Here is a 22,612-nt window from a genome sequence, read left to right as displayed (position 1 = left end):
CGTGTCTCTGGCAGGGAATTCAGGCTAAAATACACAGTTTATTCTTTTAAATGAAGCCCCACAGAACCAGACCACCATGGATTTCACCAACCCTTCGCCTCCCCTCCCCCCGCAGATTTGCACCTTAAACACCCTTGGGTCAGCTTAGTGAAGGGAGATTTGAATAATGAAACTGATCAGCCTTACACAACTCTACTCGCTTGTTGTGTCTAGTCTTTATCTTGTTCACTTCTGTCGTGCCCAAAGACCCTGGTTGTGACCTGTGCTAGGGGCTGCACATACACGTCCAAGGAGAGAATCCCTGGCCCAAAGATTTTTCCGGCTGGGAGGGAGCACGGGGCCAGGACAGTTTCCAGGAGATTAAACTCTTCCATTTTCTTTGACCTCCACGAATGCTGGCGAGTAGCTTTTGCACTGGGAAACAGTCAGTTTTGCAGGGCCGACACAAACAGGAAATGCAAGTGTCCCGCCTATTTTTAGAGGACCCAGATTTTCAGAAGTACTTGTTCCAAACGCCCGTGGGTTTGATGGCGCAGCTCTGGTAAATGTGCCCACACAGATGATATCCAGCTTCCTGGGCATTTGCATGTGCAATTACTGCAGCTGCATTTGCAAATAGGGGTCCAGACCCAGCGCTCGGAGCAGTGGGCACAGACTGGCGCGGGGAGGTTCTGTGTGGGTGCAGCGTGCACATGAGGGGATCCAATTGTAGACACAGGAGTTAGGTGCACAAGTAACCAGGAGTTAAGAGCACAAGTAAAGGGAGTTAGGTGCACAAGTAACCAGGAGTTAAGAGCACAAGTAATGGGAGTTAGTTGCACAAGTAACCAGGAGTTAAGAGCACAAGTAAAGGGAGTTAGGTGCACAAGTAATGGGAGTTAGTTGCACAAGTAACCAGGAGTTAAGAGCACAAGTAAAGGGAGTTAGGTGCACAAGTAAAGGGAGTTAGTTGCACAAGTAACCAGGAGTTAAGAGCACAAGTAAAGGGAGTTAGGTGCACAAGTAATGGGAGTTAGTTGCACAAGTAACCAGGAGTTAAGAGCACAAGTAAAGGGAGTTAGGTGCACAAGTAAAGGGAGTTAGTTGCACAAGTAACCAGGAGTTAAGAGCACAAGTAAAGGGAGTTAGGTGCACAAGTAATGGGAGTTAGTTGCACAAGTAACCAGGCATTTTTGTGCATCCAGATCTGTGAAACAAATAGTATTGGGGTTCAGAGAAAGTTTGAACTGTCTGACTCTCTAAGGGTTGGATCTTGTCTCTGCAGGGATTTTAGCCACAGTTGTAAACTCCTGGCTAAGAGGGACTTTAAACACAGTTTGCACCAGTGCAGTGGGATTTCACATTGGTGCAATTTGTCACTGTTGCAGGAATGGGGCAGAGGGTGACTGCTTTGAAATTGGGATTAAATGCTAGGCTGTGTCTAGACTGCTTTTGCGGAAAAATTTGCCAGCTGTCTACATTGACCGCTTGAATTTCCGCAAGAACACTGACTTCCTACTGTCTGAAATCAGTGCTTCTTGTGGAAATACTGTGCTGCTCCCATTCGGGCAAAAGTCCTTTTGCGCAAAGCTTTTGCGCAAAAGGGCCAGTGTAGACAGCTCAGATTTGTTTTGAGCAAAAAAGCCCCGATCGCGAAAATGGCGATTGGGGCTTTTTTGCGCAAAAGTGCATCTAGATTGGCACAGACGCTTTTCCGCAAAAAGTGCTTTTGCGGAAAAGCATCTGTGCCAATCTAATGCTCTTTTCTGCAAATGCTTCTAATGGAAAACTTTTCTGTTAAAAGCATTTGCGGAAAATCATGCCAGTCTAGACGTAGCCCTAGAGTGCAAATCACACTGCAGTGTTAAGACAAGGGGTTTGCACTGGTGTAAATCATGCACTGGTGCCAACAGTGTTTGTATTAAGAGTCTGCACTGGTGTCAATTATGCTGGACTGGTACAAACTGTGTTTAAAGATAAAGGTTTGCACCATTGCACATTGCACTAGGCTGATGTAAATCAGGCCAGCAGTAGGAGTTTGCACTGCTGCATGGGGTTGTGTGAGGGGCTCACACCAGTGGTGGCAGTCCCTGTGTCAGCAAGGCTATAGTGCTCTCAGGTGTTGGCGGCCCAGGTAAGGATGCAACACTTGCCGGGTAACCTGCTCTGTTTCTCCCCATGGCCCTGGCTCACCCATGCTGCTACCTATGACTCTGAAGCCTGCCCTGCTTATCAACACGTCTCTCTGCTCCGGGGTGGTGTGGAGCACCATGGGTCAGCTGTGCAATCATATGCCCGACACATGGGCCTTGCCTAGCCAGAAGTGGACTGGCTAGGGCTGCCCCCCAGCAAGCTGCTTGGGTCTCAAGCCCGCCAGGGCTCTGAGAATCCCCTGCTGGCTCGGGGGCTGCGTGGGGAGTTTGCAGAGGGGGTGGTGAGCACGTGATGGGTGGGGGTGCGGATGGCAGCAGCCGACGGGAGCCCAGGCACTGAGCTGTTTCCAAATGCTCTGCTTGAATGTGTTGCTTTTGGTCCGAATCCTTTTCCCCCCGCTGTCTCTCATTAGGTTTGCAAGTAGGCACTATTCTGACTCATATATCTGTACCTGTCCCAGCTGCTGCACCCCGTCCAGAATGCACCCTCGGGGACAGGGCTATGGACGCTCCTTCACCACTGGCCAGGTAAGGTGGGCAGTGCCCGTCGCGGCGCCTGGCTCTCGTGCCCTCAGTCGCTGGAGCTGATACGCTCGGGTGGGGAGAGGGATGGTGTTTGGACCGATTCAGCATCCACCACAGGGCTGGATTTTCGTAAGAGCCCAGCTCCTGAATGAGAGGCTGGTGCGGCTGAGTTGAGGCCTGCCCGTTAGGTGCTGAGTGGAGCCGCCTGGTGTGCGGGGCAGGCCTGGCCGCTCTCCACTGCCTCATGGACACCTGCCCCCAGCCCCACCTTGCACGTGCTAATCTGCAGCATGGGGGCGCTGAGTCTTGGGGGGGTGGCAGAGTCCTCGGCATGCACCACCTAAGCTCTGCCCCTTCACCGCAGTGGCTCTGCTTCCGCAACACCCCCCACCCCCGCGATTCATGCTGCCTGCTCGTCTACAGCCCTGCCTGAGCTGGCCGTGACCCCCCCTCAGTGGCAATGCACAATGCTGTCTTCTCAGGGGCTTGACTGGCACCCAAATGCTGGCTGCCATTCTCAGCCCCCTCCTCTCTGCTCCCAGCGTGGGCTGGTTTTCTGCCCCCCCCCTTTGCATGCCTGTTAGCCCCAGAAAATGGCATCCAACTGATGTTCCTGGGGGAGAAGGGTGCAACCCGCACAGTGGCCAGGTAAGCTCCTCCAGGCTGCCCTTCCAAAGTGCTACAATCTAGTCCATCCTGAGGGGATTTTAGCACCCAGGGCCCTTTCACTTGCTGGCTGCTTTGCCAAGCCACGCTCCACATTTGTCACCCGCTGAGGTTTTTTCTCCCACTGATGCACCTCGTAGAAGGCATCACACAAGCGTCAGGTGCTAATCACTGGTGATTTGAGCGGGATTCAAACCAACGACCCAGCAGGGCAAAGGTTCCCCGGCCCCTATTTCCATCTTCCCGGGCCAGCCAGCCCCAAAGAGTAGCCGGTATAGAGATGAAGGGGGCTGTGAGCATTCGGACTTGGCTTGGAGAAGCTTCTGGAAGTTTCTCTGAACCTCTTGGTGGCACCAGGCCTGGCTGGTCACATCTGTGGAAGAGCTTGTCTCTGCCACAATCCCAAGGCTGCTGCTTCTAGCGCTGCCCGGACCGACTTCACCTCCCCTCGGTCCCGGGTTTGAATTTTGAGTGTTTCCCCAGCAGACGCCAGGGTCTCCCTCAGACAGGACTAGCGCCTGGGTGCAGCGCCAGGGTCTGTCAGGAGCAGAGATAGAGGGGCCTTCCAGGGCCGGGTTAAGGGGAGGTCTAGCCGGGCAACTGCCCGGGGCGCCAACCTATGGGGGGGCACCTGATGGCAGCTGTAAGGGGCGCCGCATGCCCAGCCACCCCTTAGAGCTGCCATCAGGTGCTGCGCGACCCCCAGCCCCGGGCACACGGCGCCTGATGGCAGCTGTAAGGTGCATAGCGCCGGGGGTGGAGCCGCGCATGTGTCGTGCGCCCGCTGCCCGGGGTGCAGGAACGGCTCAAGCTGTCCCTGGGGCCTTCTAGTGGCTGAGTGACCCAGCTTTGACTGGGAGTTACCTCCCATTCGGTGGGGCACGGCTGGGTCAGATGTGCACCAGCAGAGGTAGCTGCCCGGTCGCAGGACTCAAGAGCTGCGGCAGAGGAGAGAGGCCATGGCTGCTGGCAGCTTGGCCAAGGGGCCGGGGGGGCTTCCTCTCTCGGTCGCTGGGCCAAATCCAGCCAGGGGGACGAGGAGAGTTAGCATCCCGGCAGCCTTTGTGCAGTGTGTTTGGTGGGTCTCAGTCGTGTCCCCCGCGGGCAGGTGTGTGCCTCAGGGAAGCCAGCGTGCGCCACACTGACGGGCCATCTCAGCAGAGGCCAGCGACTGCTTGAGGTGTGGAGACTGAGCGCCCGTCTTGCCCCGCCAGAGGGAGCACTGTAGGGGGCAGGGTGTGGGCAGTGGCCGGCTGTGCGTTGCTGAGCCCCGCTGAAGGGTCCCCCGCTGGCTGGAGTCGGAGGGGCTGGGTGAGTGGGGAGGGGCGGATGCAGGGCCAGCCGCTTCAACATCACTCCAGCCCTGGAGCAACCGGCTGGGGCCAGGCCGAGTCGTTCCCTGTAGCCCCTCGGGTGTCTCCGTAGAGCAGTGGTCTCCACCCTTTTTAACCACATGATCACTTTTTCAATGTAAGTGCAAAGTAAGATCTACCTCAAACCCAAATATCCTTGCCCGGTTTCCTTCCCCCACTTCTCTGAGCCCCCACCCCTGCTCCAAGGCCTCACCCTGCTCACTCCACCCCACTTCCTCCCCAAATCCTGAGGGCAGGAGCAGCAGGACAATGGGTGGAGGGGCATCAGCGCTTGAGAGCTTCCTGGCCAAATCAGGAAGGATCTCCTGTCAGAGGCTACTGGTAGATTGCGATCTACTGGTTGGTGACCACTGCCGTAGAGCATGGGTTCCCAAATTGGGGGATGTGCCCCCCTGAGGGGGCATGAAGAAATTCCAGAGGGGGCGTGAGGTGTCCCATTCCCCCCCCACTGTCAATCCTTCCCCCTAAGTTTCTCTGCTATTTTTCAGCCCCGGTCAGTTCTTTTTTTTTTTGCTCAACAAGTTTTGCTGCTATTGGGGGGAGGGGAGCGTGAGGGTTTCTCAAAAATCAGACAGGGGGCGTGATGCCCAAAAGTTTGCGAACCGCTGCCGTAGAGGATGGTGCTGGGGGCGGGGGGCGCTGGACCCTCCCAGAGCTGCCCAGGCCCCTCATCGCCCCTCCCCCCGTCTCCCCAGATCAACGAGGAGCTGAACCACCAGTTTGAGGCGGTCTGCGAGTCCGTCTTCGGCGAGGTGGAGTCCCAGGCTGTGGAGGCCCTGGACCTGCCCGGCTGCTTCCGCATGCGGAGCCACAGCTACCTGCGGGCCATCCAGGCGGGCTGCTCGCAGGACGACGACTGCCTCTCGCTCTTCTCCATGTCTGCCCCGCCCAGGCCAGCCATCACCAGCAGCATCCTGAAGCCCAGCACCTGTGAGTCCCAGGCTCTGCTCCGTGGCGCTGCTCCCAGGGGTCCTTCCTGCCGTACAGGGGTGGTGGGGCCCACATGGACCTCACACTGACCCCTGTCCCTTCCCACAGAGGAAACCCCCTGGGCCATTCTCTCCCCCCTCCCATGGAGGGACCCTCACCAGCCCCTCCCATTCTCACCCCACATAGGGACCCCCTGCTAACCCACAGAGGGTCCCCCTACCTCTCCATAGAGGGAAGTGCCCACCAACTTCCCCCTCCCATAGACGGCACCCAATGCTTCCCCCTGCCCCACTTTGCCACCATCTTTCGGGGATGCCCTCCGAGGGCTGGGCTAAGTAGCCAGTGGGCTCACCTGCCATGGAGCTGTGGGGGCTGCCAGCCCCAGCGCAGCCCTTGGGCAGGCGGGAAACATCAGCCTCACCGAGGCAGCAGCTCACATGGCTGGCGCTGGGGGCGCTAAGAGTGTCCGACTGGGTTGTGCTCCCACCCGCCAAGGCCCCCATCTGTCTGTCAACCCTCCTTCCTCTCTGCATTTGTTTCTGTTTCCCCCTCCTCTCTCCCTGAGCCTGTCTGTTTCTCTCTCCCCTTTTCTGCTGTCAGCCTCAGGGCTTGCCCCACCCTGAACTTCCCTCACTTGAGGGTCGCCTGGTCCCTTTGGCCAAACAGCCGTTCCAAAAGCAAATGAACCTTGCGTGTCCCTCGCCACAAGCTCACAGTTAACTGGCAGTTATATAGGGTGTGTCTAGACTACATGCCTCCGTCGACGGAGGCATGTAGATTAGCCAGATCGGCAGAGGGAAATGAAGCCGCGATTAAAATAATCGCGGCTTCATTTAAATTTAAATGGCTGCCCCGCTCTGCCGATCAGCTGTTTGTCGGCAGATCGAGGCAGTCTGGACGCGCCGCGCCGACAAAGAAGCCTTTCTTGATCGGCACAGGTATGCCTCGTGAAACCAGGTTTACCTGTGCCGATCAAGAAAGGCTTCTTTGTCGGCGCGGCGCGTCCAGACTGCCCCGATCTGCCGACAAACAGCTGATCGGCAGAGCGGGGCAGCCATTTAAATTTAAATGAAGCCGCGATTATTTTAATCGCGGCTTCATTTCCCTCTGCCGATCTGGCTAATCTACATGCCTCCGTCGACAGAGGCATGTAGTTTAGACGTACCCATAGAGTGTGTAACTTTGGCTGATGTTGCAAGGTAGGGCCAATTCCCAGGCTGGTGTAAACGGGTTCAGTAGAATTGCTTAGCTTCACAGCAGCCAAGGATCTGACTGCTAGGTCTAGCACCCTGTGGGGATGCAGGAGGAAGAGGCGAGACTGGGACTTTTCAGCGTAGAAAATGACGAGACTAAGAGGGGATATGACAGAGGTCTATAAAATCATGACCAGTGCAGACAAAGTGAATAAGGAAAAGTTATAAGAACCGGGGATGGGGGGAGGGGTGTCACCAAATGACATGAATAGGTAGCAAATTTAAAACAAACCAAAGGAAGTATTTTTTCATGCAGTGCACAGTCAACTTGTAGAACTCCTCGCCAGAGGAAGTTGTGCAGACCAGGACTGTAACGGGGTTCAAAAAAGAACTAGATAAATTCATGGAGGTTAGGTCCGTCAATACTTATTACCCGGGACGGGTAGGAATGGTGTCTCTAGCCTCTGTTTGTCTGGAAATGGGTGACAGAAGAAGGATCACTTGATGATTCCCTGTTCTGTTCCCTCCCTCTGGGGCACCTGGCATTGCCACTGTCGGCAGACAGGACACTGGGCTGGATGGACCTTTGGTCTGACCCAGTCTGGCCGTTCTGATGTTCTTAAGTTTGGCCTTCATTCATGTTAGGAAACAAGAATGTGTCTCTCTCTCACGGGGCTTTTTCTCATGTCCCTCTCCCACGACAGCCTTCAGCTACAGAAAAGCGCCGCCTCCTATCCCTGCAGGAATGAAAGCCAAGCCCCTCATCTCGATCACGGCACAGAGCAGCACTGAGTCCACCCATGAAAGCTACCTCCCCAGCGAGGTTGCCCGGAGCCCCTCGTGGTCCAAAGACGCCGCGGCTCGCTGCAACTCCACGGAGAGCTTGGAGAGCTCCAAGGTGACCACCCTCTCCTTGGATCTGCCACCAGTCCAGCCCAGGGGCTCTTCCAAGCCATCCACACTCATCATCAAGGCCATCCCAGGCAGGGAAGAGCTGAGGAGCTTGGCACGGCAGAGGAAATGGCGCCCGTCCATTGGAGTTCAGGTAGGTGTCGCTCTCCCCTGGCTCCCTGGAGTCTCCAAGAGCTACACTTGGACCCAGATCCATCTGGATCTAGCTGCCAATGCTGCACGGTAGCTCTCTGACTCACAGTTCCCTGCAGGACCCCAACACTGGCCCTTCCAGGCTTGGCAACTGGGGCTTGATACAGGGTCCCAATGCATAGAGCCCTGCGTGGATATAAAATTGGTATCCGCCTCTGCAAAAATGATCCGCATATCTCTGCAGCCATGTCCAGGGATACCTGCAGATATAAAGTGGATAGCCCCAGGTTTGCAGGGTTCTAGACACAACATTTGTATTTGTGACTGCATCTGCAACAGTGAGCTGCGGAAATCCGCACCCACATCTGCAGATACTTGCAAACTGGGAGGGCCCTGCCAATGCATGGTGCCTCGCCTCCCCTTCAGCCATGCCCTCTCTTACGCTCTGTGACTCTGCTCCAAACCAAGGTCTCACCCCCCTGACCTGGCTCTGCAGCCGTTGCCAAGATGAGTTGCAAGGGGCATCGTGTCGGCATGAAATCATCTTGCCAACAAGCAGTGGCAGCGCCAGGTTTCTTCCTGCCACACCCTGCCCTTGATCAACAATGCAAGGGGACTCCGGTCTCCGTCTTTGTGCTAGATGCTCCTGGAGCTGCCTGGCCGTTGCCTTCATTAGCGCTTTGTTTCTCTGGCTTCCCTACTGCTGCGCTGCTGCATCTGCTGACGGAAATTAAAAAGCATGAGTCTCTTGCGCCCGAGGCGGTGGAGCGATTCTCTCCCAACATGCTCTCCCTCTGATCACCACCGCAGGTGGAGACGATCTCTGATTCCGACACAGAAAGCAGGAGCCAGAGGGAATTCCACTCCATCGGGGTGCAAGTGGAAGAAGACAAAAGGTACGGCTGGTTAAATGCAGCTTTTATCGCTGCATCCCTCCAGGAGCAAGGCTCAGCGCAGCCCCGGCGCTGGCTTCATTGTTTTCACACAATGCCTCCCCCAAACTAAACATTCACAACCTGCCTCTTCTCCAGAGCATCCCAAGAGCTCTGCAGCATCTTCAGCTGACTGCTAAGTACAGCTGTGTTTCCCCGCTAGCTCATAAATCAATGGGCAATGCAGGCGGCAGCTGGCCAAACTTCCCTGTGCAACGTGCCTCCGCCTGGACTTGAGGGCATGCGCGGGCGGGGTAGCTAGGTCAGCCTCTGGCCCATCCAGCTGCTGGGCCTGCCAGCTGTCAAAGAAGCTGCTGCTTGTGATGAGCGGAGAGGTTGTGCTGTGGGCTCAACTGCAAAACGGACTGAGGCTTAGCAAATGCACGTCGCACAGGGCAACAAGCAGCTCTCGAGTTGTCACAACCTTGCTAATAGATTCAGATCCTCACCCAGGAGGCTCTGGTATTCGTTAGCGCCTCCCCTGAGCCGCTCATTGTCTTATCAGCCCGTTTATTACCCTGGGCCCCTGGGTACAGCACCCCTCTCCGCACTGCCTGGGCTTTTCTGCACGCTGGGCAGGCGCCGAGGGATCTGCAGCTGTCTGGCAGGTGTGAGCAGGGCTGGGAAGTGATTCCTCCCGGGTGCCTGCGATCAGCAGCTGCTTTTCTGCCTGCGGTTCTGACCCAGAGCTGGGGTGCAGTTCTGGGCTTTCGAATCTGCCTGTCTCACAGAGGCCCCCAGTTCGGATCCGGAAGCGCAGTTCTGCAGGCTCTGGCTGAGACCAGCGGGGCCCGGGGCTGTGCGAGGCTGGGCCCAAGGCATGGCCGTGGCGGGAGAACAGCTGTGACCCAGCTGTGCAGAGGAAGAGGCTGAGCGGGTGGAGACGGCCAGAGGTGGAGGCCAAAAAAGCCCTTTATGGGGCCCAGCTCTGACCCAACCCCTGCTCTCAGACAGGCCGGGCTATTCCCTGCCTGCCTCCCCACGGCCGAGTCGCTGAAGGGCATCTGAGGGGAACTCTTCCATGTTCCGTCTCTTTGCTCGACAAGGGCCCTGAGCACGTGTGTGTTCCTCTCCCCGTCCTTCAGCATCTGTCCAGGGCCCGTTCCCATAGCAACAGACGAGCGCAAGCAGGAGAGAAGGCATTGAAATGAGGGAACACGAGGAAGCGGCTCTTTGCGGGTTCTCCCCACGGACCACCGGGAGCTCGGCAGCTTGTGAGCCTCCCAGCCCAGCTTCTGTGGAAAGGGAGGCGGCAGCACGGCCCCTCGCTCCGCTCCTGCAAGGGGAGGAGGGTCCCGGCTGGGCAGGGTGGGCCGGGGTGGGCTCGGAACGAGGGGTTCCGCTCCAGCTGGGTAGGTTTCCTTAGACCCCCCCCCCCCGCGCCACCTCGTCCACTACTCCCCACCTCCGCTGTCTCCCCCACCCGGAGCTCCTGCCGCTGCCTCTCCTGCTGCGGGATGAATGCCCCATAACCCCTTTCCCGCCCTGTCCCCAGGCGGGCCCGCTTCAAGCGCTCCAACAGCGTGACGGCCGGCGTGCAGGCAGACCTGGAGCTGGAAGGCTTCCCGGGCCTGTCGGTGGCCACAGAGGACAAGGCCCTGCAGTTCGGACGGCCCTTCCAGCGGCACTCCTCGGAGCCGGACTCGTCCAGCCGGCAGTACGCGGTGTACAAGACGGTGCACACGCAGGGCCAGTGGGCCTACCGGGAGGACTACCAGATGCAGTATGACACGGTGGAGGTGCCCCGGCAGGACTCCTGGATCGACCGGGGCTCCCGCAGCCTCCCCGACTCCGGCAGGGCCTCTCCCTGCCACCGGGACGGGGAGTGGTTCATTAAGCTACTGCAGGCCGAGGTGGAGAAGATGGAGGGCTGGTGCCAGCAGATGGAGCGGGAGGCCGAGGACTATGACCTGCCAGAGGAGAGTGAGTCCAGATGGGGCTGTGAGACTGGAAGGAGGATGCACCCAAGAATCCCCCTAGGGTTGGGGTGCTGGAGTCTTGCTCAGCATCACGCAGCCTGGAGTATCCCCACAGGCACTCAGGGAGCGTCTGTGTAACCCAGAGACACAGACCACTGACTGGGGCGAGTGAAGTTGGCTCTGCAGCCTCGGCTGAGAGGCAGCTGGCTTTTCGCTCGTGCAGTAGGGCAGGGGTGGGGAACCTTTTTTGGGTGGGGGGGGGGGGGCGCTGACCCACGGAAGCGTCAGTTGGGGGCTGCACAAATGTGAGAAGCAAAAACTAACCAAACAAAAAACCAACCAAACAAAACCCCATGTTCCCCTCACGCACCAGATCCAGGCTAGTAGATCTTGTGGGCCCCCTTGCGCTCTGGGGTGGGGCCAAAAACGAGGAGTTCGGGATGTGAGAGGGGGATGCAGGGAAGCAGGCAAGAGGTGTGGGGCTGGGCAGGCGGGCGGGTGCAGGAGTGGGTTGCGGATTAGTGAGACTGGGAGGGTGGCAAGGTGCAGGAGCAGGCTGGGGTGGGAGGGATAGAGCAGGAACAGAAGGGGGGTTCAGGATCTGGGCAGGAGGGGGCTGCTAGCTCCCCAATGCTGGGGGGGAGCCCTGAGCCTCAGGGGCTGGATCCAAGCTAGCTGGGGGCCGGATTCAGCCCCCGGGCTGCAGGTTCCCCACACCTGGTACAGTCACAGGCTTTAGCCCCTGAGGTTGCAGGTTTAACCCCACCTGCCGATGACCCAGGTCTGTCGGCTTTACGCCTGTATACCAGTTACTCAGGGCTGCACAGAGACCCGGACAGGTGTTGTACAGCCCTGAGTACCTGGTGTACAGGCGCTCCCCAAGTCACGAACATCTGCACATAGAAACAAAAGGTCACCTGCTGCCAGGGGAGCTGGCAGGAGCCAGAGGTGGTGGTGAGTGGGCTGAAGGACTCCGGAACAGCAAGGGGCCGTCGTGCCAACAAGCGGCTGGAAAGAAGTGGCCCTTTGAAAGAGAAAACGCCGCCTCTCTCCTGCCACTGGCTGCACGGCCACCCCCTGCGCCTCCAGAGTCCTCGGGCCTGTGCTCAGGCCTCCTAGTGAGCGGGGGTTGGGTGCAGCCCGCGGGGGGGGGGGAGGCAGCAAGGAGTTGGGGGTAATCGCAGAAGCCGTCACAGAGTGCGGGAAGAGTGGTGGCAGCCCGGGGATACCCAGGAGTCCCCTTCAGAGTCTCCATCTGCCTTCTCATCCTCAGCATTCACGGTTACATAAAACCCAACATTTCTACGATTTTTCATGGCAAATCTACAGCATTATCGGTTCAGTAGTGGGGAGCCTGGGACCTTAACTGCCATTTCTATCATTGTTTCTGGGGGGAAATGCATTCCGAGTTCCAACCAATCGACTCAGACATGAACTTTTGGAACAGCCCATCCGGACCTCCTGTACCCCCTTTGGAACCTGGCCCGGTGGTTGCCCTGGGCCCTGCACATGGTGCCTTCCAGCTCACGAAGGGTTAAGGAGGTTAGGCTTGGTGGCATATAATACCCTGTCAGGCTTGTGCTGGCTGCATCCCCGGAGCTGGGAGGGGTCTGGGTAATGCAGCTGCAGGTCATTAGTGATCTCCTCACCCCTCGGTTTTTTCTCCGTGTGCCTTCCCAGTTCTGGAGAAGATCCGGAGCGCCGTGGGCAGCACCCAGCTTCTGATGTCCCAGAAGGTCCAACAGTTTTTCCGACTCTGCCAGCAGAACATGGTGAGTACCTCCTCCTTCCTCACGGGTTTCCCGGGGTGTGTCTTGTCTGACGCACACCTGGGCTGGGGCGGCAGCAGGTCCATTGCACCCTGCACAGCTGGAGATGGTTCCATATTAAGGTGCCACCCAAAGGGTAGGACGCTCACCCCCAACATGCTTAAGGCTGGCTCCCAGGTTCGGTGGGCTCTTTCTCGTGGTGATTTGGTTATTTCATCGCTAGCAGGACGCAACAGCTGCATCAGTATTTCAATGAAACAGTAATAACAATTCCCAGCCTTCTCCCACATCAGGGGCTGCTTCAGGCTCAGGGCGAAAGGCCCAGCCTGGTTCTTACTTCACCTGAAACATTTTGTCCCAGCCCTGCTAAGAGAGACATTTTTAATCCAGTCAGGGCTAGACAGCCCAGCTCCACTCCCCGTCAACTCGAGCAGGGAGGTGAGAGTATATAAGGACCTAATCTGTCTGTCTTCTCCCCCTTCCGAAGGACCCTAATGCATTCCCCATGCCCACCTTTCAAGACCTGGCTGGATTCTGGGACCTCCTTCAGTTGTCCATCGAGGACGTCAGCTTGAAGTTTGCGGAGCTTCAACAGCTCAAGGCCAATGGGTGGAAACTCATTGAGCCCAAGGTAAGGGGATCAGAGCGTGAGTGCTAAGAGGCTGAGAAGGAGTAAGGGCAGCTGGGGTCTCACTCCACAGGACACAAAGGCAGGTTTTGTTGGTCTCTCGCTGAAGGACAAAGACGGCGTATGTCATAATGCCACTGTGTGAATCCAAGGTTCACTCACACCTTGGATACCGTCTCCAGATCTGGACGCCCCATCGCAAAAAGCCCTGGGTGGAACTGGAAAAGGGTCAGAGAAGGGCAACAAAGATGATCAGGGATGTAAAATGGCTTCCTTATGTGGGGAGACCATAGGGCCCTTCCGCTTAGAAAAGAGACAACTAAGTGGGGAGAGGCTAGAGGTCTAAAAAAATCACAAACAGCATGTAAAATGTGAGTAGAGAAGAGTTTGATTCCTTCACACCACACAAAAATCTGAGCTTACCTGATGAAATTAACAGGCAGCAGGTTTTTCACATGATGCACAATTAACCAGTGGAACTCATTGCCAGGGGATGTTGTGACGGTCAAAAGTGTAACTAGATTCAAAAAAGAATTGGGGAAGTTCATGGAGGATCAGTCCATCAATGGCTCTTAGCCAAGATGGTCAGGGATGCAGCCCCATACTTCGGATTCCCCTACACCTCTGACTGCCAGATTCCGGGGTGGATCACTTCTTAGTCGCCCTGTTCTGCACACTCCTCCTTAACCTCTGCTGTGGGCCTCTGTTGGAGACTGGCAGGGTGGACCGTGGTCTGACTAGGTGTGGCAGCTCTTATGTTGTTACACGTGGGGCATTGTTAGCAGGTGCATTCCTGGCTTGGCAGAAGAATAGAGGGTTTGTTGGGGGGAGGGGGCGCAGGTGCAAAATCGGATCTCGTGTGTACAGTAATTCCTCATTCAACACGTGCCCGCTTAACACATTTTCAAGCTAGCACAATTTTTTTAGGGAATATTTTTTGAATTACACGACCATCCCTGGAATAACACGATTTCCCCAGCTGGCCCATTGCCGGTGGCTGCGCGGGGCTTCCCCTGCCTCCCTGCAAAGTGGTGGAGGGTTCGCCGGTCGCTGTGCCGTTCCCCGGTGACCCCTCCTCACCGGTTGCAGTGTGGGTCCCGGCAGACCCGTCACAGGGGCATACTCCCAACCCAATCCCCCTCCCCTCTCCTCCCCTTCCCTTCCCCAGAGCCAAACACCTCCCCTCCCTGCTGTAACCCAGTCCCCTTTCTCCCCCAACCTTATGTCCCGGTCCCAACAGACACCCCCGCTTGAAACGCAACCCCCACCTTTTCCATTATTTTCAATGGGAAAATTGACCCCGCATAACACGTTTTCACTTAACAGGACAATTTTCTGAAACATCTCTCTAGTGGTAAATGAAGAATTACTGTATATCAGCTGTGTTCCCCATAGAAGTCATGCAGAGAAGGAACTGGCTCCCAACCCCCATGGGTAGCAAATGCAAGAGGTCTGGCTGGAGCCTGGGAAGAGCCGAAAGGAGCAGTCTGTCGCAGGGCACCCCGATTCTTGCCCAGCCCCAGGAGAAAGGGGCGTGGTCCTTCTCCTAAGTGTGTGTGTGGCTTACAGAGCGGACACCCTTCTCTCCTTGTCTTGCATATCTCATGCTCCCCTCAGCCCCCTCTTGTGGAGAGATGGGGCAGGCCAGGAAACAAAGGAACCTTGGGCCCTGCTCATCTCAGTAGAGAGTAACCTCTTCTCCCCCTTCCCTGGTTTGTGGGGCCGGGGTGGGGGATGACCCGGCCTGGGCTACGGCTGCAGAGGGACAGAGAGGTGGGAGCCCTGTGATTGTGAGTGTGGCCAGGATCAGTTAGCAAAGCCCGAGCCCTTCTGTCCTGAAACCTTCCTGCAGCTGGAGCCTTTGGGGCCCGACTCTGCTCCGGGTAGGTGGAGAGTGCAAACGTCACACCCCCACCTAGCAGGGGTGTAAAAAGATGTCACACCCCCACCTAGCAGGGGTGTAAACAGACGTCACATCCCCACCTAGCAGGGGCGTAAACAGACGTCACACCCCACCTAGCAGGGGCGTAAACAGACGTCACACCCCCACCTAGCAGGGGTGTAAACAGTGGAGATGTAAAAACCCATTTAAAAAGCTGAGCGGTTAAACAACATAATTGTAATCATTTAAGCGGTTAACTGGGCCCACCATGCTGCAGCCAGGGGGCGGCACTCGCCCAGCTGGACCTGCCGCACTGTGCCCACCGTGGCTGGGAGGCTTCACCGTGCCACGGCTGGAGGGCTGCTCCCGCTGGGTCTGCTGCAGCCAGGGTCTTGCTGACCAGGCCGTTGTGGGTGTGGAGTGGCTCCCCTGAGCCTGGCCCTCTGGTTAATCAGTTACCAGGTAAGCATGCCGGTGAGGTTAATGCTTACTGGGTAACTGGTTAAGTGGTCGACCTTTTACATCCCTAGTAAACAGCCATGTAGACAGTGAGTCACCGCCCAGGTGAATAGAGCAGAGAGCCCTGAACCCCCCAGGGACACACCCTGTCCCGCTCGTTACATGCCCAAGCAGCACCATGCACGTTTACACGGCTATTTGTAGCATTCCGTGTCCCGCTGCCTCCCTGCTGCCGGTGCCTTTCCCTGCAGTGTGCAGCTCCACAGTTAGTGCCTGTGCTGTACCTAGTGTAGATACAGCTGCAAGTGTAGATACAGCCTGAGAGAGCTAAAAGTAGTCTCTCCCTTGGCAGAGCTCAGCCTGAAGCCGCCGTTATGCATATTCCATCCTAGATTGGATACTGTCAGTTTCAGAGGGGAAGAGTCCGGGAGGTGAGAAGTCCATGATCACAGCTGCCTTCTTTTTTCTTTTCTTTTTTTTTCTGCTCCTTAGCTGGTGCTGCTGATTTGCACCAGGGAAAATCAACAGGCCTCTTTAGTGAATGCTTAAAAAAAAAAAAAGAATCCAAACAAACAGTCTTTTTCTCTCCTGTGTTTTTCGTGTACAGCTACGGCATGTCCTCTATTTGATGTTATCTTCAAAGGTACAGATATGCTCCTGGCACGCACACACTGAGCGTAGGACAAACCAAAGCCATTCCGGTCCTCTCACCCCCTTGCAGCGCTGCTATCCGTGACACTGACTCAAACTCTGGTGCAATGTTCCCCCGATCAAACACAATTGCAGGCAGATGCCACATTCCTGGTCCGCAATGTGCAAATGCAGCATGCAAGCAGCACGTATGCAGGCAATGGGCTAGATTCTGTGCTGACTTTCAAGCCCCAGGACTGCACTCCGCCCCTGGGACTGGTGAATTGAATGGGGGTACCAATCAGCACAGAATTTGATCCACTTATTCTGCATAGAGGTAGGTCCACGCCTGGGGATATACGCTCCCAGACACACCCGTTCCTCCCTGGAGGCAGACATATGCATAAAGCGTGGGAGGCTCGCATGTATGCAGGTGCACACGGATGTGCAAGCACACATCTGTTTATAGCGGCACATGTACATCCAGATTCTTGCACTGATGAGAGCGCGTAGGCAGGCTCCCACTCAAAAGTGTGCTCTCTTGCATGGTCTCACCCCCAGACAGCTGTGTATACACTGACAGATGTACACACCTACAGATATGTGCACACAGATGCACAAACACGCACACATGCTTGAATGTGCATGCACAAGTACACACACACACACAAATGTGCACACCCACCGTGCACTCCCTTGCATGGTCTCTCACGCAGTCACACAGCTGTGAATCCCCCCCCCCCGAGGAACACACAGACTCACATGTGCACACGCCTGGCACACGCCTCCTCAGACACACGCCCTCTAACACAAAATGTCCAACACCTCCTGGAAGCCCCTCTAAGCCCCATTCTGTCTGTCTGTCTGAGCAGGAAGAGAAGAAGGTCCCTCCTCCGATACCAAAGAAGCCACCACGCTCCAAAGTGCACCCCGTGAAAGAACGCTCCCTGGACTCCGTCGACCGGCAGAGGCAGGAAGCCCGGAAGAGGCTCCTGGCGGCCAAGAGAGCAGCCTCCTTCCGTCAGAACTCAGCCACCGAGAGTGCAGACAGTATCGAGATCTACATCCCTGAGGCCCAGACCCGGCTGTGAAGGGAGCCCCGGCTTTTCTACCTGTACTGGACAGAGGGAGTGCACAGCTCACTGTGATGGCCAGGGCCTGAGCCGCAGGGGCAGCTCTGGGCCCACTCACAGCTTCTCGACTTTTTATCGTCTCGTGATTCATGGATCCGACGGTGAATGAACGCAAGCTTGGTTCTGTCCTGCCCTCGTGCCCCTCCCTGCGGGGCCGGCTCCCCCGGGCCCCGATCCTGCCTGCCCACAAACCCCTTTCCTGGCCTTTCCCCTGGCCCTCTCCCTGAGCCCCCTCTCCGCCCTGAACCCTCTTCTGCCCTCCATCTCCGCTCTTCCGTCTCCTCTTCCTGGCCCATCTCCCCTGCCCTGCACACTCCCGTGCCCTCCCTTCCGAGCTCTTCTTACCTTTCTCCCTGCAGCCCCCTCTCCTCTATGTCTCCCCCTCTCCTCTCCTCACACCCTCCTCTTCTTCCACTTCCCCCCTTCCCCCTCCGCACAGCTGATTGCAGGGGGGAGGGTGGAGGCAGGTCCCCCCTACGCTCCCGTGTGTCCTCTCCCCATTTCCTCAGATCAATGCAAACAAAGCGTCTTTCAGGGGAAGCGCCGCCGAGCTCCTTCCAGCGGGGGAGCCTGTGCCAAAGCCACCATTCCCAGCAGCCCGGCGGGCCGGCTTCCCTTGCTGGCATGAGGCTTCGGGCCATGGCAGGCACGAGGGGCGGTCTCTCCATGCACCCCAGCCATGGTTCGCTCTCACCCCTGCCTCTGGCCTGGGCACCTCGGGGAATCCAGGGTCATAGACCTCTATACATATATACATATAATCGAAGGAATAAAACAAAAACTACACATGACCACAGCTGTGTTCCTGCTGGTGAGACTGGGATATCAGATCATCAGGAATTCCGTGGCAGCAGCAAAACCAGTCCCTGCTTTCCCTTCATGTACATCGCCAGTAAGAATCTGCTATGATTTCTCTTCTCTCTTCCTTCCTTTCCCTTCCTGCAAGCATGACTCGCGGGACGGTGCGGGGGTGCGCCCGCTAGCCACGGAAGGTCAAAACTTGGTGGGTCACTTTATTTTCCATCCCTCTTCGATTTCTCCACCAGCGGCTGGTCTGACTAGATTATCCTGGGAGTGAAATTCGAGGGTGGTGGGGAGTGGTGGGGGGAACAAGTGTCTTGGGAGAGCTTCGTAATCCTGTTGGGAAGCAGGGTTTGGATTCTGTCTGGCAAGGGCTGGCAGAAGCCGAGGTCGTTGGGGTCGGTTTTGGGTTGAGTTTCCCTCACTGCTTCCTCCCTCCCGCTAAAAGGACAAGCCTGATCTTTCGAGCAACCAGTGCAGAAGGCCAAGTGCAGGGCACTGGTTCTGACCCATCTGCATCTGGTTGAAAGGTACAGCTGTACCCCGGGGGCCAGGCTGGAGGAGACAGCGGGGAATGACAACCCACCTTGCTGTAGGAGGAAGAGGACTCGCCCCTCCTAGGGTGTTACTGTGCTGGCTCCGTGCATTGTATGTGCTATTAAGGAAGGCGAGAAAACCCGTGTAGCAGTTACCCCTGCAGATGGCGATCCGGCCCTAGCTTGGGTGAGGGCGCGTGTAAAGCGCTGGGCTGTCCGAATGTCGCAGGGATGCGGGGGCCAACTGCGGGGTGAAAAGCAGGGCCGGCGTGACTCGCCACCTCTGTTCTGTGCAATGATCGAGTTTCAGGGCTTTCAACCCCAGGGTCACCAACCCCTGGGACGGGGGTCTCAGCTAGGAGGGAGCGGGTTCTGGTATGGAAAATCTGGGGGATGCCTGTGCATGAGCAGCCGTGCCAAAGATCGCACTGCACTCCCCGTGCATTGAAGCGGGAGGTTCGATTCCAGCCAGGCTGTGATGGGGCTGGCCATGCCGGTCCTGGCTGTCCAGCCTGTAAAGAAGCCCTTCCCAGACTGCAAAAGAACGGGAGCAGTAGGCATTCAGGACTGAGCTGCGCCAACCCCAGGGAAGCCCACAGTCATCTTGTCCTCCTCCCCCACCACAAACGCTCCCCAGCTCCTCTCCCTGCCCTGCAGCTGCCCTGGGCGTCTCCCAGGGGCCTGTCAGCTTGGCCAAAGCCTCCCTTTATTCCTGCCACCCAGCCCACACTGTCTCCCGGCCCGGGGACTCACCTGGGTTCACAGACGCCAAGCCAGGGCCCCTCCATTGCAGCCCGGTGCCTTACAGAGCAGAGCAGAGAAAGAAAATCCAGGGGGAAGCATGCAGGGCCAAGAACCAGAGGCCTCACTAGATTCAGCCTGACTAAGGACTGGGGCAGACCAGCATATTAGCCTTCAGTCTCTATCTGGCCTATAGCGCCCAGGGACAGCAGCTCCCGGTCGCCGCGTTCCAGGAATCACCCTCCTTTGTCAGTCTCTGTCGCACTCGCCTGCTGGGAAAGCAAAGCCCTGGCAGGGAAGGAAGGGTAAATGGAAGGTTGCCGTGGTGATGGCGGTGGTGGGGTTTCTGGCTCCTGGCTTGGGGCCTGCCAGTCGTCACCCTGAGCCTCATGCAGCCCGTTACAGCACAGCGAGCGTGGAACGTGGCTGTTCTCATGCGGTGGTGCTCCAACCCTGGTGGAAGAGATGGGCTGGGGGGGGGGGGTGATGGAGGATCAGACTGCTCTGTTCAGACCACGGCAGTGACAGTAACAGCTGCACCGGCTCCTGCCTGCCGGCCTCCCTGCTCTCCTCAGCAGAGGGGGAAACAGAGGCACAGGGAACCCCGTGGCATAACTAAAGCTCCCAGCTCTTCCTCTCAGCAGAGACAGACCCCAGACATGAGTGTGGGTCTGCCCTTCCCCCAGCTGAATTCCTGCTCTCGGAGGTGCGGGTGGGAGGGGCAGATGAGCGATTGCATTACAAGAGCCCCCTCCTCTATGGCAGGAAGGACCTTTCATCCTTCACAATACAGCATGCACAGTGCCCTGTCTGAGCCGTCCTTGGGCAGACACCGCATAGGGCATCCAAAAATCTGGGGCCCCACCGGAACAGCAGGTAAGAGCGGGGCAGCTTCTCCACACCCAGCACGCTGCCATCTCCTTAGGCAGGGACCGTATTCCCAGGGCCGGATGTGCTGGCATGGCACATTCTGTGTGAGGGAGAAGGTACGGTACGGGGGGGTCTCTGTGGGGAACTGTCTGTCTGCGGCCATGAGGCGGGCCAGCTGGCTCAGTATCCTGTGCTGCCACATCCCCCCTCCCCCTGTTGGGCCGCCACAGGGTCTGCTACGTACAGAGCTCTGGGTGTGTCAACAATGCCGGGGAGGGGTTCTTCTGGGGGCCCCAGTTTAACAATACTGTCTGGGGCCCCATAAATCTGAAGGGCTGTGGTCGTGGGGAATGCCCTAAGACTCATGCTCTGTTAGAGGGAGGTGCCCTCTCTTCCCCCTTCTTCCCCCCAAAGCACAGTCGGTTCTATCTGCCCTGAGGCCCGTAAGGCTGGGGAGGAGAGATTTCTCCCACGCGGCTTGGGGTCCTGCCCTGGGAAAACGGGTAGGCCAGACTCACTGCCCTGTAGGGTCAAGGAAAAAACTCAGTGCTGCCTTCTCACATTGCCCCTCCTTTACAACCGGGGAGCCCCCTGCACTGTGAAACCCTTCCAGGGGGGACCCTCTTTTCTTGCCACCCCATGATTGTACCAGCTCTTGCTCCCTGCCCCCTCAGCCATCTCAGAGAGACCCTGGTTCAGACAGGAACAGGACAGGAAAGATCCCAAGAACAGTGGCTAAAGTGGCCACAAGGGAGGGTGCAGGGACACCTGCCACAACCTAGCTGGCCAGATGGCTGGGAGAAGGAATGTTTTTATGAGCATACAGGGGGAGCTCCATGGTTTGAGCATTGGCCTGCTAAACCCACGGTTGTGAGCTCAGTTCTTGAGGGGGGCCATTTAGGGATCTGGGGCAAATCTGTTAGGGATGGCACTTGGTCCTGCTGTGAGGACTGGACTTGATGACCTCTCAAGATCCCTTCCAGTTCTATGAAATGGCATAACTCCATATATTATATTATACAGCACCTAGTACTGTGGAGGCCCCCATCCCAGACTGGATCCCTCAGGTGCTCCTGAATAGTCAATTTCAGGCCCGGGGGATGTCCTGCCTGGAGCAAGCTGGGATATCTCCTGGCAGCACCTGGGACAAGTAGGATGTGATGGGAGATTCCATAACCATGCTGGGTTGGGTGGGCAGAGGGAGAAAAGCTTAATTCTACCAAGAACAATGCGCCAGTCACCTGGGGTCTGTATATCCCCCCCTTTGGATGGGATGGGATGGGATCCATTGCACGACCTGGTGCTAAAACCTCCCCTGGCTTCTATTGTACACCTGTCCTGTTGGAAGGGTTTAGAAGAATCATATTATGGCCCCAGATTCCTTGACTAAAAGAGATGTTTAAAGGGGGATTCCAATGAATATATCCTGGAACAGAGACTCATGAAAAAACACCCTGCGGCAAGAGACCTGGCCCAGCTGGGAGAGGCAGGAGTGTCCTTGCTCAGCATCCAGTGCTCTGAATGCTGCGGTCACTGTCCTGGCCAGGAAAGCAAGCATCAGCTCGGTTCACCCGTTCTCTGCCTCCGTCCACACTTTAGTTCTTAGCAATGTGCCTGGAAGGGGAAGCCCTTCCACTTGTAAGTTCTGTAAGACAAACAATACTGTACAGTGACCGTGACACGTGGTTTCATTTTTATTGTAACAAACTTAGCCGTATTGTAATAAAGACGATTCTTTGATTACTCGGGGTCTGGCACCATCCTCCTAGCCGGTGCTAGTCTCACCTTTGACCCTTCGTGTCCTGTGTCTCAGTTTCTTGTCTGGGGGAGGGGAGAGCGAGGGCTGGGTTCAGCTCATGATAGCAGGGACCAGCTGCTCTCCTCTGGTGGCTTGTCACGATGCTGGGGAAGATGCAGACCTGACCCGGTGTCTCCTGCATGACTCACTGTGTTGTGAGGCGGCTTGCTAGGTCTGCCAAGAGACTTTATTAGCTTGCTGGGCCCTGCATGTTACCTCGGCTGGGACTAGAAGGGGGCTTCTAACAGCCGCTGCAGGCAGCAGCTTGGCTAGTCGAGCTACAGCGAGTGCCCTTGCCTGAGTCATCCAGGAGCAGCGTCTCGGGGACCCCAGGTCAGGGCTGAGGGGCACTGGTAGAGTTGATGCTTTAGCCCAGCTCACAAGCTGCTGGGCTGGTTTCGAAGGATTGTCTCCCACCACAGGGCTACCCCCTTGGGCAAACCAGCTGGTTGTGTGTGGCCCCGAGGCTCACCCTTGGCAGCAGACACAGCTCCCGGGCCGGTGCGGGAGGGGCTCAGGAACCATTGGCAGTGACAGAGCAAGGTGAAAGGGCAGGGTGCCGTGGCTGGAGATGTCCGTGGCTGGAGTCTAAGAACTGGCCCTGGCGAGAAAGGAGGAAACGCCTCAAGCCATCCAGCAAGGGTGTACCAC

The 22,612-nt window shown here is 57.0% G+C and overlaps 1 protein-coding gene across 3 annotated transcripts in view; it reads left to right on the top strand.

Moving 5' to 3' along the window:
• DLGAP3 (DLG associated protein 3) overlaps nucleotides 1-18,006 on the top strand; it is a 157,620-nt gene extending 139,614 nt beyond the window's left edge. For 2 of the 3 annotated variants that reach the window (XM_075909188.1, XM_075909189.1), the window contains exons 4-11: nucleotides 2,546-2,660; nucleotides 5,392-5,626; nucleotides 7,524-7,864; nucleotides 8,674-8,759; nucleotides 10,291-10,718; nucleotides 12,395-12,486; nucleotides 12,971-13,114; nucleotides 16,955-18,006. In XM_075909188.1, coding sequence (XP_075765303.1) covers nucleotides 2,546-2,660; nucleotides 5,392-5,626; nucleotides 7,524-7,864; nucleotides 8,674-8,759; nucleotides 10,291-10,718; nucleotides 12,395-12,486; nucleotides 12,971-13,114; nucleotides 16,955-17,173 — 1,660 coding nt within the window. In that variant the 3' untranslated portion in view covers nucleotides 17,174-18,006. The remainder of the gene's footprint in view (nucleotides 1-2,545; nucleotides 2,661-5,391; nucleotides 5,627-7,523; nucleotides 7,865-8,673; nucleotides 8,760-10,290; nucleotides 10,719-12,394; nucleotides 12,487-12,970; nucleotides 13,115-16,954) is intronic. The other variant, XM_075909190.1, reaches the window with a different exon arrangement.
• The last annotated feature ends 4,606 nt before the right edge of the window (nucleotides 18,007-22,612 follow it).

Source organism: Pelodiscus sinensis, chromosome 25 (genome assembly GCF_049634645.1).
Source record: "Pelodiscus sinensis isolate JC-2024 chromosome 25, ASM4963464v1, whole genome shotgun sequence".
Classification (NCBI taxonomy): Eukaryota; Metazoa; Chordata; order Testudines; family Trionychidae; genus Pelodiscus; species Pelodiscus sinensis.
This window is presented reverse-complemented; position numbering and strand designations above follow the sequence as displayed.